This window comes from Ostrinia furnacalis, unplaced genomic scaffold, assembly GCF_004193835.3.
Source record: "Ostrinia furnacalis isolate ACB-3 unplaced genomic scaffold, ASM419383v2 OfSCF7395, whole genome shotgun sequence".
NCBI classification, from domain to species: Eukaryota; Metazoa; Arthropoda; class Insecta; order Lepidoptera; family Crambidae; genus Ostrinia; species Ostrinia furnacalis.
Window position 1 is genome coordinate 450,876 of NW_021137634.1, and position 12,667 is coordinate 463,542.

At 41.7% G+C, this 12,667-nt stretch overlaps 1 protein-coding gene across 10 annotated transcripts in view; it reads right to left on the reverse strand.

Moving 5' to 3' along the window:
- Lpin (phosphatidate phosphatase LPIN) overlaps positions 1–12,667 on the reverse strand; it is a 39,897-nt gene that overhangs the window by 14,563 nt on the left and 12,667 nt on the right. For 5 of the 10 annotated variants that reach the window (XR_003656842.1, XM_028320571.1, XM_028320572.1 and 2 more), the window contains exons 3-8: positions 9,871–10,103; positions 5,285–5,776; positions 5,022–5,117; positions 3,407–3,795; positions 3,094–3,235; positions 2,178–2,370 (exon numbers count right to left, since the gene is read on the reverse strand). Coding sequence is in view for 9 of the 10 variants with exons in the window: in XM_028320571.1 (XP_028176372.1) it covers positions 2,178–2,370; positions 3,094–3,235; positions 3,407–3,795; positions 5,022–5,117; positions 5,285–5,776; positions 9,871–10,103 (1,545 nt within the window). In the remaining variant the exon portion in view is untranslated. Of the gene's footprint in view, positions 1–603; positions 797–1,314; positions 1,457–2,177; positions 2,371–3,093; positions 3,236–3,406; positions 3,796–5,021; positions 5,118–5,284; positions 5,777–6,514; positions 6,747–9,870; positions 10,104–12,667 lie in introns of those variants that run through there. The other 5 variants (XM_028320575.1, XM_028320574.1, XM_028320578.1 and 2 more) reach the window with 3 other exon arrangements.

Consider the following 12,667-nt stretch of genomic DNA (forward strand, 5'->3'; position numbering starts at 1 on the left):
TGACTGAAAAGGTATTCATGACTTTCTAAGAATGAGATGTGTGGCAGCACAGGTTAATATAATATCAATCAAAGAGACCCTATTACGTGCTCGGTTTACTCTGCCCATAAGACCCGGTTGAATAACCAGATTTTATTCTGTTAATTTTTAAATCTGATTGGTTTACGTTACGTTACTCTTCTCCGCTCCGTCTTGATGGAAACCGGGTCTAATAGATGAAGCAAAACCGCTGCTAAGCACAACAGTTTATCCTTACGTTGGGCAGCGGACGGCGGTAGGCCAGCAGCACCCTATCTCTTGCTCTTTTAACTACGAGTATCTTCCTTCTATAATAGGCTAAGCAAAACCACTGCTAAGTACGGAAGATTTTCCTTGCTACATACGTTGGGCAGCGGGCGGCGGTAGGCCAACAGCACCTTATCTCATCCTCTTTTAACTAACTACTCCTAAGCAAAACCGCTGCTAAGTACGGAAGATTTTCTTTGCTACATACGTTGGGCAGCGGGCGGCGGTAGGCCAACAGCACCGTATCTCTTCCTCTTTTAACTAACTACTCCTAAGCAAAACCGCTGCTAAGTACGGAAGATTTTCCTTGCTACATACGTTGGGCAGCGGGCGGCGGTAGGCCAGCAGCGACAGCAGCAGCGGGCCGGCGCTGCGCCACGGCAGCCAGCGGTCGCCCAGCCGCACCAGCAGCCGACCTTCACCCGCCAATGTGGCGCCGCGCGCGCAGAACTCCTCGAATGGTAACGCGCGAGATACTACGTCTTCGCGCACGTACACGCCCACTTGGCCTCTGAGAAAAGAACAAAAGTACAATGAGAATCTTATAAATTCTTTGGGATTTTTTAAATTCAACTACGTAGTGTGAAATCTGCGTAACATACAACGCGGTCCTCCTGTGCATCTAGCTGGAATGCGACTCTTAGTTCATTTTTCTTCGTTCACCTCGTTCGTAGCGAACGTCCGATGTGACGTCACATCTGTCAGGTGCGCAGTTAACTCGACCGGGTTGTAATTGTAATCAATGCTTTTAAGTCTGATCGCCATCGCTGCACGCTGGCTAATCGCGTTGGTTTGGCTGAACCTTAATTCAAATCTCGAATACACTAGTCACTTGGGGACAAATTGGCTCCCAATATGACGCATATAGCTCAATCAACCCGACCACATTATTACAAGCGCATGTGCAAATTGTCTTTTTTAACGTTCAAATTGGTAGTGGACGTTTTTCGTAACAATTCATGCTATAAAATGCGCCTACTGGAATTACAACCCGCTATTGATGGTACAGACTATCAGAGCTGTTCTTACTTGGCAAGAAGTTTCTCGTCGTCATCTGAGTCAAGCGCAGGCGGCTCGAGCGAAGCCGGCGACTGCGGCAGCGAGGGCCCGTTGCCAGACTCGTACTCTTCTTCGGTGGGGCCGGCCGTCGGTATTGTCGTGCTAGGCGGCCCTGNAGATTTTCCTTGCTACATACGTTGGGCAGCGGGCGGCGGTAGACCAACAGCACATTATCTCTTCCTCTTTTAACTAACTACTCCTAAGCAAAACCGCTGCTAAGCACAGCAGTTTATCCTTACGTTGGGCAGCGGGCGGCGGTAGGCCAGCAGCACCCTATCTCTTGCTCTTTTAACTACGAGTATCTTCCTCCTATAATAGGCTAAGCAAAACCGATGCTAAGTACGGAAGATTTTCTTTGCTACATACGTTGGGCAGCGGGCGGCGGTAGGCCAACAGCACCTTATCTCTTCCTCTTTTAACTAACTACTCCTAAGCAAAACCGCTGCTAAGCACGGAAGATTTTCTTTGCTACATACGTTGGGCAGCAGACGGCGGTATGCCAGCAGCGACAGCAGCAGCGGGCCAACAGCACCCTATCTCTTCCTCTGTTAACTACGAGTATCGTCCTCCTGTAATATGCTAAGCAAAACCATTGCTAATCACAGCAGTTTATCCTTACGTTGGGCAGCGGGCGGCGGTGGCCAACAGCACCTTATCTCTTCCTCTTTTAACTAACTACTCGTAAGCAAAACCGCTGCCAGTCCTTACACTCTTGACATAATGGTCATGGTCGCCATAATTGTGATATATTTTGCGGATGTTCCTCGCCTTACAAATAATAATGAGCATGGCAAAATCGTCGCAAAACACGGAAGATTTTCCTTGCTACATACGTTGGGCAGCGGACGGCGGTATGCCAGCAGCGACAGCAGCAGCGGGCCGGCGCTGCGCCACGGCAGCCAGCGGTCGCCCAGCCGCACCAGCAGCCGACCTTCGCCCGCTAATGTGGCGCCGCGCGCGCAGAACTCCTCGAACGGTAGCGCGCGAGATACGACGTCTTCGCGCACGTACACGCCCACTTGGCCCCTGTACGAACAATAGTACAATCAGAATCTTTCTTATAAGTGCTAAAGCCCGGTCTGTGAGCACGTAGAATTTTGTCCAATGACCCCAAGCTACCCATCCTTATCGCTCGCGCGTAATTATGTTGCTGTCGCGCTCGCACCCTCACTGCGGGCGCCCGTCGCACAGTCGCGACAGCAATATAATTACGCGCGAGCGATAAGGATGGGTAGCTTGGGGTTATTGGACAAAATTCTACGTGCTCACAGACTCGTGACAGGCGGGGCCATAAGTAATTTTTGAAACAGAGATGCACACTCGCCAATATTTTATTAATTATTACGTATTAAAACAAGGCTATGCCTCTGTGTGATGTGACGCCACCCATAACCAGTGTGAGTGCGAGAGAAAACGTGATGTGCACTGTTTTATTATTACATCTCCTGCCACGAGTCTTTGCGCCGAAAGTGTGAAATCTCCATAACGTAATTCAAATCTCGAATACACTAGTCACTTAGGAACAAATTGACTCCCAATATGACGCATTTAGCTCATTCTACCTAACTACATCGCTCCGTTATTACAAGCGCATGTGCAAATAATATTGTCTGTCAGTGGTTTTAAATCGGTGGGGGAATTTTTTTGAAACATAATTCGTGCTTTGTATGCCGCTAGTGGTATTCGAACCCGTTACACGGACTGCCAGAGCGGTGCTGAATACGTCTAATTATTTGAAAGAACCCTTACTTGGCCAGAAGTTTCTCGTCGTCATCTGAGTCAAGCGCAGGTGGCTCGAGCGAAGCCGGCGACTGCGGCAGCGAGGGCCCGTTGCCAGACTCGTACTCCTCCTCGGTAGGGCCGGCCGTCGGTATCGTCGTGCTGGGCGGCCCTGGAGACAAAAATCCAGGTTAAAAACATACTATCTGGGGCGAAAACTGCATACATATTTCGAGTCAAGTTCTTGAACCAACTTAACGGTTAATTACGCTCACAATCGAAAATTAACATACAGCTATGACTAAATACAGAAAAAAAAACAAAGAAAAATTCGAGAACTCACCTGATCGGTACCGCTCAGCGTGGTGTTTGGGGAAATAGAGATCGGGGTCGACCTGCCCGCGGTCCAGGTCATCTAAATAGACTCCTTCAGAGGCCACCTCGGTCGCTTCACGCGCTGACATGAAGCGGAACATTCCAGAAAGAACACCACGGCGCGCTGACCGCTCTTCGTCGGAGCTCAACGGCTCGGTGGGTGATGCGGGTTCCGCTGGCGATGCAGGAGACGCGGGCGAAGCGGGTGATTCAGGCGACGGGGGTGACTCGGCACCCCGCACCGGTGGCTCGGGCAATTCACCCCAGCGCCAAGATTGCGAGGACTTATCCCCCCCTGCAGTCCGAGACAGCTCAACCTCGGTATCGGACTGGACTGGAGTGCCGTTGCGAGAACCCCTGCAATCATTTCTGAAGTCAATATTGGTATTCGAATATGCCTTGGGGCGTTATAATAATCGTCAAGAATTAATACATATTCATATTTACAAGAACATCGGTTGAGTTTTATAGAGTCGTCTCTACATTTCAAAAATCACGAGGAGCGCACGCTCTTTACGACATTTGGCCGACATTTAGCACCATTTTTTTTGTCAAGCGTAGCATTTAAAATAAAAATTAGTCATGCCAAATTTCTATTTTAAGGTAATTGACTTATATCTTCATTTCTTTCTTGACGACTATTATACATTTGCCACGATTTCATATAACACGCGACAGCAGCCAAACCTGTAGTAGTAGGTAGATATCAATATACGTCCACAGAAGCATTAATCAATCTACGCTTCAAAATAAAAGCATTATCTACGCAACTGTAATTAATTTCATATATCTACAATGCGACGAATAAAAATATTATGAGCAATATAAACGGATACTAGTAATTTACTGCAAGATTAATGCGCTTAAGTAGTGATATTATGTTAAAGATTATGTACCAAGTTGACACATTTCTATTTGCAAATAATGACTAATTATTGTGCAGTGTGTACTCTTGCATCATGCAATAAGATTACAAATAGCGCGGAGACACATGGCACTTGAAATTGTTCAAAGTTCAACATTGTATCCCGGTGTAGTTACATAATAATAGTGTGATGGTTAATATTCCAAACCATAGTTATAGAAAACGACTCAAATGTGCGTATTATGAAACGTTGCGGTAGCTTGCTGTACATTTACATAAGTGTTGTGTTACGTTTTAAATTGAAAGTATAAAATGCATGTACGGACGCCCAGTGTATAATTCTATAACTGTACAATAAAGCTTGAGTAGAAAAGCTCTTGAGTGGCGACCACGAGCTGGAAGACGTAGCGTGGGCAGGCCTCCCACTAGGTGGACCGACGATCTGGTGAAGGTCGCGGGAAGTACCTGGATGCAAGCGGCGCAGGACCGGTCTTTGTGGAAATCCTTGGGGGAGGCCTTTGTCCAGCAGTGGACGTCTTTCGGCTGAAACGAACGAACGAACGAAAGCTTGAGTACCAAAACTAATGCGATTATTATTCTCTGGGGATTGAAACATTAGTGATTATTTGGAATGATTAAATGTTACATACTAAGATGTGAACACAGCAAGCTCAATATGGCGTGAACGGGTATTAATAGTATTATTCGTATAGTTTACGCGTGTCTGGAGGCGGCGTGCACCTCAAACGCTGTGTCCGACAACGCCAACGGGATGCGGTTCTCGCCATTCAACTTCAGGTTGGACATCTCTTCGCTGTAACCAGGGAACTCACTCAGCATTCATCTCTACACTCCCGCATATAATTGGGGAGGTGCCGTTAATACACTAAAATATTCTAACGAACACATCTTACAATACGGTTAAAATGTTCCATGCAAACGTTTCAAAATCGGTAGCTCAACGGTGTTTTCGTAACTCACCTAAGTGCTGCTGAAATAACTTCAGTGTCGCTAAAGAAATTGATGTCAGTAGCATTAGGAATGGGCGCTGGCTGGGACGCGCGCTGCTCCGACCCCGCTCTATCCGACTGGCTGGATATTGAACTAGTTGACGATTTTCGCTGATGCTTCTTTTTGGAACTCATTTTCCTAGTTTTCTTCTTCTTTTTCCCGTTACCGTTTTGCTTCATAATATCTTCTTGGTTGGAAGGAGCAGTTTCTATAGGCCGAAAGTCATTATTAGCACTTATTTTCTGTACTGTTTGACTAGCTTCGCTCCCTGCTGCTCCGATTTGGGTGGCCGCGAATGTCTTCGGCGTTCTACCGTCGTTCCAATCTGAAGCTTCATCGAGTCCTTCCATCTCAAACAAAGCGTCATTTTCATTGTTATCATTTGTTGTCTCTTCTTTGGCGGTTTTCTTTGTTAGTTTACTTATGTTAGGCTTCTGCATTGATTGTCCATCAGCGGTGTACCTGCGAATGTAAAAATACCGTTGAATACTGATGAATTTATGTACTAGTGTAAGTTAGCGGTTAAAATATGATTACCATTTACATGATGTCTGCACATGAATTATAATTAATGTAAATTGCACACTGAAATTTCGCTTTCGGATTACACGCGAGGGTAAGCACTGGTAAACGTAAACAACACCCATACATTACGATATAAATTGAATCTCGCTTTCTACATTAGTTAGCAATAGTGTTTGTACTGTTTACGTAAACCCTTTCAAAATAGCAACTGGACTGCGATGAATAGTAATGAATGAGGTAGAATTTTCCGACACAAAAATATACTCAAGTTACAGTTTTGTTTACTCGCTTGAATATAGGCGTGTCACTGTCAAGGCTACAAACATTTATTCTGATGGTTATTCTCTAGAATTGTGAAACCTTAATCGCGTTAGTCTAATGCGTTAAAAAGATTGCGTGCATGATCTTAACTCCTTAACGACCGGCTTCCGCCAATCGAGTTGGAGTCAAGGCGCATGAGTAGGTACACGAGTGTAATTAATGCTCCAACATCGAGGTATTCCTCGAAGCGCACCCATCTACAGGCGCGGCTAATGAAGCGAACCTAAACTATTCCTCGCAGCGTACCTTTTAGGCAGTGAAGCACATCTTTTAGGTACTCTACAAACGCAACTAAGAGGTGCGTTTCGAGGAATATTTTAGACTTTAAGTGTGCCTCACAATATGACTGCTCACCTCCGCTTAGTGTAGTCAGAGGCTTGTCCGTGGTCGGGTTCTACGGCTGAGAGGGAGTTGCGGCGTCGCGGCTCATAGAGGTCTTCGAAGCGAGCTGCCGGGATGGGGGAGGTGGCCAGGTGCGCCGAGCACTCGGCCTCGTCTTCCCCGACCTCCTCCACGAAGAACGCCTCGCCAGATTCGCCCAGCTTCATGTGAATGCTGAGCGGCTCACCGTTTAACTCTAGGTCCACCTAGAGAAGTCATTTTAGGAGTTAAAATACAGGTGAATAGAGATTACCAATTGCTGTTGAAGATTTGGATTATTGTCTTGAAAACCGAATGTTCCATCTCAGCGCTTTTTGTATAAGTCGATTATTTATTTACGATCCATCAAACATAGGGGAAAATTTTGATGGAATTTTTTTAGCTATTTCCAGATTTATCTAGTCAACTCATTATAATCTTTAATAAGTCATACTCCCGAAGATACTTTAAATTTAAAACCATGTAAAAATAAAACAGGTGGCCGGATAGAGTAAATATTTGTTCCAAATTTTCCTCACAATTCTTGGGTCGAACTTTATCCCACATTTGGCGATATTCCAATTTTCACAATGAATCAGACGCAGATTCCACATCTTGTTTTGGCAATGTGTCTATGTTAATTCTAAAACAAAACACTAAACACCTTCCCTAAATTGTGTGAACAATCTTAGAAATAATTGAGGATTACCCTGTGTAAGGTGTTAGTTTACTCGCTGCTTTGAATTAAAAATAACTGGGACCTATTTGAATGAATTCTATGATCACTGACCTCTAAAATGTCTCTATTAACATCCATGTTTTCATAACAACAGTAGAATGTAAATCCTCAGGGTTTTATGGCCCGAAGCAATGAATGAATTCGATCAAAGTATCAGCTATCCGGTTTAGATCATTCTAGACGGTGACAGCCGACGCGCTAGGCGCCTCTCTCCGCGGTTGTTACATACGAGTTTCACTATTCGCCGACAAGGTTCTAACTTGTGCAATTTTAATCAACCTACATAATGCATTTATTTATACACATTTTAAAATAAATCACGAATGATATGAGTGGAATCTTCTGACGTCAGTCCCAAGTCCCCAACGTCATGAGTATTCGTGCTCAGCTCGTTTTTCTTTTAGATTATCACATATTGTTTGAACAGTTCATTGTCTAGATGTCACATATTGTTACTAATCAAAATGTTTATTTGATATTGTTTACAAATACATGCAAATCCCATGACATAGGTATTTGCGTTTGAATATTGCATAAGATTGTTTTATAACATTAGTATATTATAACATACATACAGTAAAAGTAGCTATTTATTGGTTTTGATTTCATACAACGATATGATAGCGTTAAATTCAGATCTTAAAATGATAAGATGCAGGTGTAAATTAACGTCCAGTCCAAACTCATTTTGTTCACAATGCTTTGTTTGCGACAACTTTGTTTGTTCGACGAGTGCAATCACCATCTGTTGCTAAGCTAAGTTTATTTATGGACATTATAGCTACCGATTGCGCTGATTTGCACATAGCTACCATTTGCACATAGTTATGAAGTATTTATTGTTAAATTGGATATTCATTTAATCGTACGAACATTCTATGAATGGGCTGACACTGTGTAGGTTTGTTGTCGACACGAAAAGAAGAAGATTCTATAAATAATTTCAATAATAATCTTGTAAAACTAACATATTAATATGAATTCGTTGCTTAATACCCACCTACGAGCGATGATTATAGTGCTACCAAACATCATGAGCATCATGCCAATTTTCTCTTATCAAATTTCTCGGAAATGCTAATAATAAAACTTGCTTTGGACTTTGGCCCTACTTTATTACATTTTGTATTCATTTGATCACTGCAATCACGTAGTTGTTACTGAACTAAAAACTATAAAGTATTCTGTGTTATCAAATGATACTTAGTTATTCTGGTTAATGATAGTATTGTTTTGAAACATTCAGACCACAGTAACCTACTACGATAATTTATTATCANATTAGTTTACTTGCTGCTTTGAATTAAAAATAACTGGGACCTATTTGAATGAATTCTACTATCACTGTCCTCTAAAATAACTCGATTAACATCCATGTTTTCGTAAGAACAGAATATAAATCCTCAGGGTTTTATGGCCTGAAGCAATGAATGAATTCGATCAAAGTATCAGCTATCCGGTTTAGATCATTCTAGACGGTGACAGCCGACGCGCTAGGCGCCTCTCTCCGCTGTTGTTACGTACGAGTTTCACTATTCGCCGACATGGTTCTAACTTGTGCAATTTTAATCAACCTACATAATGCATTTATTTATACACAATTTAAAATAAATCACGAATGATATGAGTGGAATCTTTTGACGTCAGTCGCAAGTCCCCAACGTCATGCGTATTCGTGCTCAGCTCGTTTTTCTTTTAGACTAAGAGCTACTGAACGCCAGACCTACGTTATTTTATAAAGGCTGAAAGTTTGTCAGCGCATGCTCCCAACATAGCTAAGAACCATGGCCAAACATGAAGTTTGGGTCATGGTGGCTTTGGCAGACAGACGGTACTAAAGGTGTGTAAAAAACCAACTTAATTACGTCAAAGTATAAAGGCTGATTTTTTGATATTTCCTTCAAAATGTTATTAGAAATGACGTCATTAATTGACAGACACCTACCATGGTGGCAGTCCTTAGCCAGACACCTTAAAGTTCATGAAAATGTAGTCCTACTTACGTCATACTATAAAAGCTGATATTTACATAAAATATTTGAACTATCATATGATGAAGTTTCCTCATCAGCCAGACACTTCTGATGGTTCCTTCGCCTTGCCAGACAGCTTTTAGGGTGGCTGAAAGTGCGAACGCGAGGCACTATAAATATTNATGAATAGTAATGAATGAGGTAGAATTTTCCGACACAAAAATATACTCAGTTACAGTTTTGTTTACTTGCTTGAATATAGGCGTGTCACTGTCAAGGCTACAAACATTTATTCTGATGGTTATTCTCTAGAATTGTGAAACCGTAATCGCGTTAGTCTAATGCGTTAAAAAGATTGCGTGTATGATCTTAACTCCTTAACGACCGGCTTCCGCCAATCGAGATGGAGTCAAGGCGCATGAGTAGGTACACGAGTGTAATTAATACTCCAACATCGAGGTATTCCTCGAAGCGCACCCATCTACAGGCGCGGCTAATGAAGCGAACCTAAACTATTCCTCGCAGCGTACCTTTTAGGCAGTGAAGCACATCTTTTAGGTACTCTACAAACGCAACTAAGAGGTGCGTTTCGAGGAATATTTTAGACTTTAAGTGTGCCTCACAATATGACTGCTCACCTCCGCTTAGTGTAGTCAGAGGCTTGTCCGTGGTCGGGTTCTACGGCTGAGAGGGAGTTGCGGCGTCGCGGCTCATAGAGGTCTTCGAAGCGAGCTGCCGGGATGGGGGAGGTGGCCAGGTGCGCCGAGCACTCGGCCTCGTCTTCCCCGACCTCCTCCACGAAGAACGCCTCGCCAGATTCGCCCAGCTTCATGTGAATGCTGAGCGGCTCACCGTTTAACTCTAGGTCCACCTAGAGAAGTCATTTTAGGAGTTAAAATACAGGTGAATAGAGATTACCAATTGCTGTTGAAGATTTGGATTATTGTCTTGAAAACCGAATGTTCCATCTCAGCGCTTTTTGTATAAGTCGATTATTTATTTACGATCCATCAAACATAGGGGAAAATTTTGATGGAATTTTTTTAGCTATTTCCAGATTTATCTAGTCAACTCATTATAATCTTTAATAAGTCATACTCCCGAAGATACTTTAAATTTAAAACCATGTAAAAATAAAACAGGTGGCCGGATAGAGTAAATATTTGTGCCAAATTTTCCTCACAATTCTTGGGTCGAACTTTATCCCACATTTGGCGATATTCCAATTTTCACAATGAATCAGACGCAGATTCCACATCTTGTTTTGGCAATGTGTCTATGTTAATTCTAAAACAAAACACTAAACACCTTCCCTAAATTGTGTGAACAATCTTAGAAATAATTGAGGATTACCCTGTGTAAGGTGTTAGTTTACTCGCTGCTTTGAATTAAAAATAACTGGGACCTATTTGAATGAATTCTATGATCACTGACCTCTAAAATGTCTCTATTAACATCCATGTTTTCATAACAACAGTAGAATGTAAATCCTCAGGGTTTTATGGCCCGAAGCAATGAATGAATTCGATCAAAGTATCAGCTATCCGGTTTAGATCATTCTAGACGGTGACAGCCGACGCGCTAGGCGCCTCTCTCCGCGGTTGTTACATACGAGTTTCACTATTCGCCGACAAGGTTCTAACTTGTGCAATTTTAATCAACCTACATAATGCATTTATTTATACACATTTTAAAATAAATCACGAATGATATGAGTGGAATCTTCTGACGTCAGTCCCAAGTCCCCAACGTCATGAGTATTCGTGCTCAGCTCGTTTTTCTTTTAGATTATCACATATTGTTTGAACAGTTCATTGTCTAGATGTCACATATTGTTACTAATCAAAATGTTTATTTGATATTGTTTACAAATACATGCAAATCCCATGACATAGGTATTTGCGTTTGAATATTGCATAAGATTGTTTTATAACATTAGTATATTATAACATACATACAGTAAAAGTAGCTATTTATTGGTTTTGATTTCATACAACGATATGATAGCGTTAAATTCAGATCTTAAAATGATAAGATGCAGGTGTAAATTAACGTCCAGTCCAAACTCATTTTGTTCACAATGCTTTGTTTGCGACAACTTTGTTTGTTCGACGAGTGCAATCACCATCTGTTGCTAAGCTAAGTTTATTTATGGACATTATAGCTACCGATTGCGCTGATTTGCACATAGCTACCATTTGCACATAGTTATGAAGTATTTATTGTTAAATTGGATATTCATTTAATCGTACGAACATTCTATGAATGGGCTGACACTGTGTAGGTTTGTTGTCGACACGAAAAGAAGAAGATTCTATAAATAATTTCAATAATAATCTTGTAAAACTAACATATTAATATGAATTCGTTGCTTAATACCCACCTACGAGCGATGATTATAGTGCTACCAAACATCATGAGCATCATGCCAATTTTCTCTTATCAAATTTCTCGGAAATGCTAATAATAAAACTTGCTTTGGACTTTGGCCCTACTTTATTACATTTTGTATTCATTTGATCACTGCAATCACGTAGTTGTTACTGAACTAAAAACTATAAAGTATTCTGTGTTATCAAATGATACTTAGTTATTCTGGTTAATGATAGTATTGTTTTGAAACATTCAGACCACAGTAACCTACTACGATAATTTATTATCATTTATTGTCGCAAATAGTGTTGTAGTTAACGTAACATACAAGTAAGAATCTATCGGATGTTTCCTTAAAGGTCACAAGTTCACATTTCACATCATACAAATGTTAAAGAACGAAGATGAACGTTTCAACTCGCATGCATAGAGGATAGAGGCGNTAGAGGCGCGGCTTTTAGAAGGTCGGAGGATGTCGCAAATATAAATCTGTTAAGTCGTTCCATTGGATTTTGCTACACGGAACATTTGAATTCTAGGCTACCTTGAATGAGGTCGAAAATAATTACCTATTAACTAGCTCCAAATATTGATATAAATAAGATGTAACATATTTTGATTGACCTTCAATAAATCTAATCTAATTCAAGAATTTGTTTGCGTTTTTGTAAATCAAAACGTCATCTTGAGCAGTTCTTTTGACGTCAGAAGTTCTAATGATTAGATAATAATGTGTTTGTTATTTCAATAATATGAGAATGTAGACACAATTATTAATTTATGTTTTCAAGATCAATGCATAACATTTGACAGGTCTTGGTGCAAAGGGGTCATGTAATGGCGTAATAAGACGTCAAACGACCCGCGACTTGTGATTGGCCAACCAATGACCACACCACATCTGTAGGAAGTCGCATAAATATCACTTGGGTACACAAAGAAACTTTGATAGGTAGTATTGATAAATACCTACCAGTTTACCGCCATATGTCACTGTTCGCTGTTGTGTGGCAGTAGGTTAAAGAAACAAAAGGAATTAATTAGAAGTAACCGCATACCTAC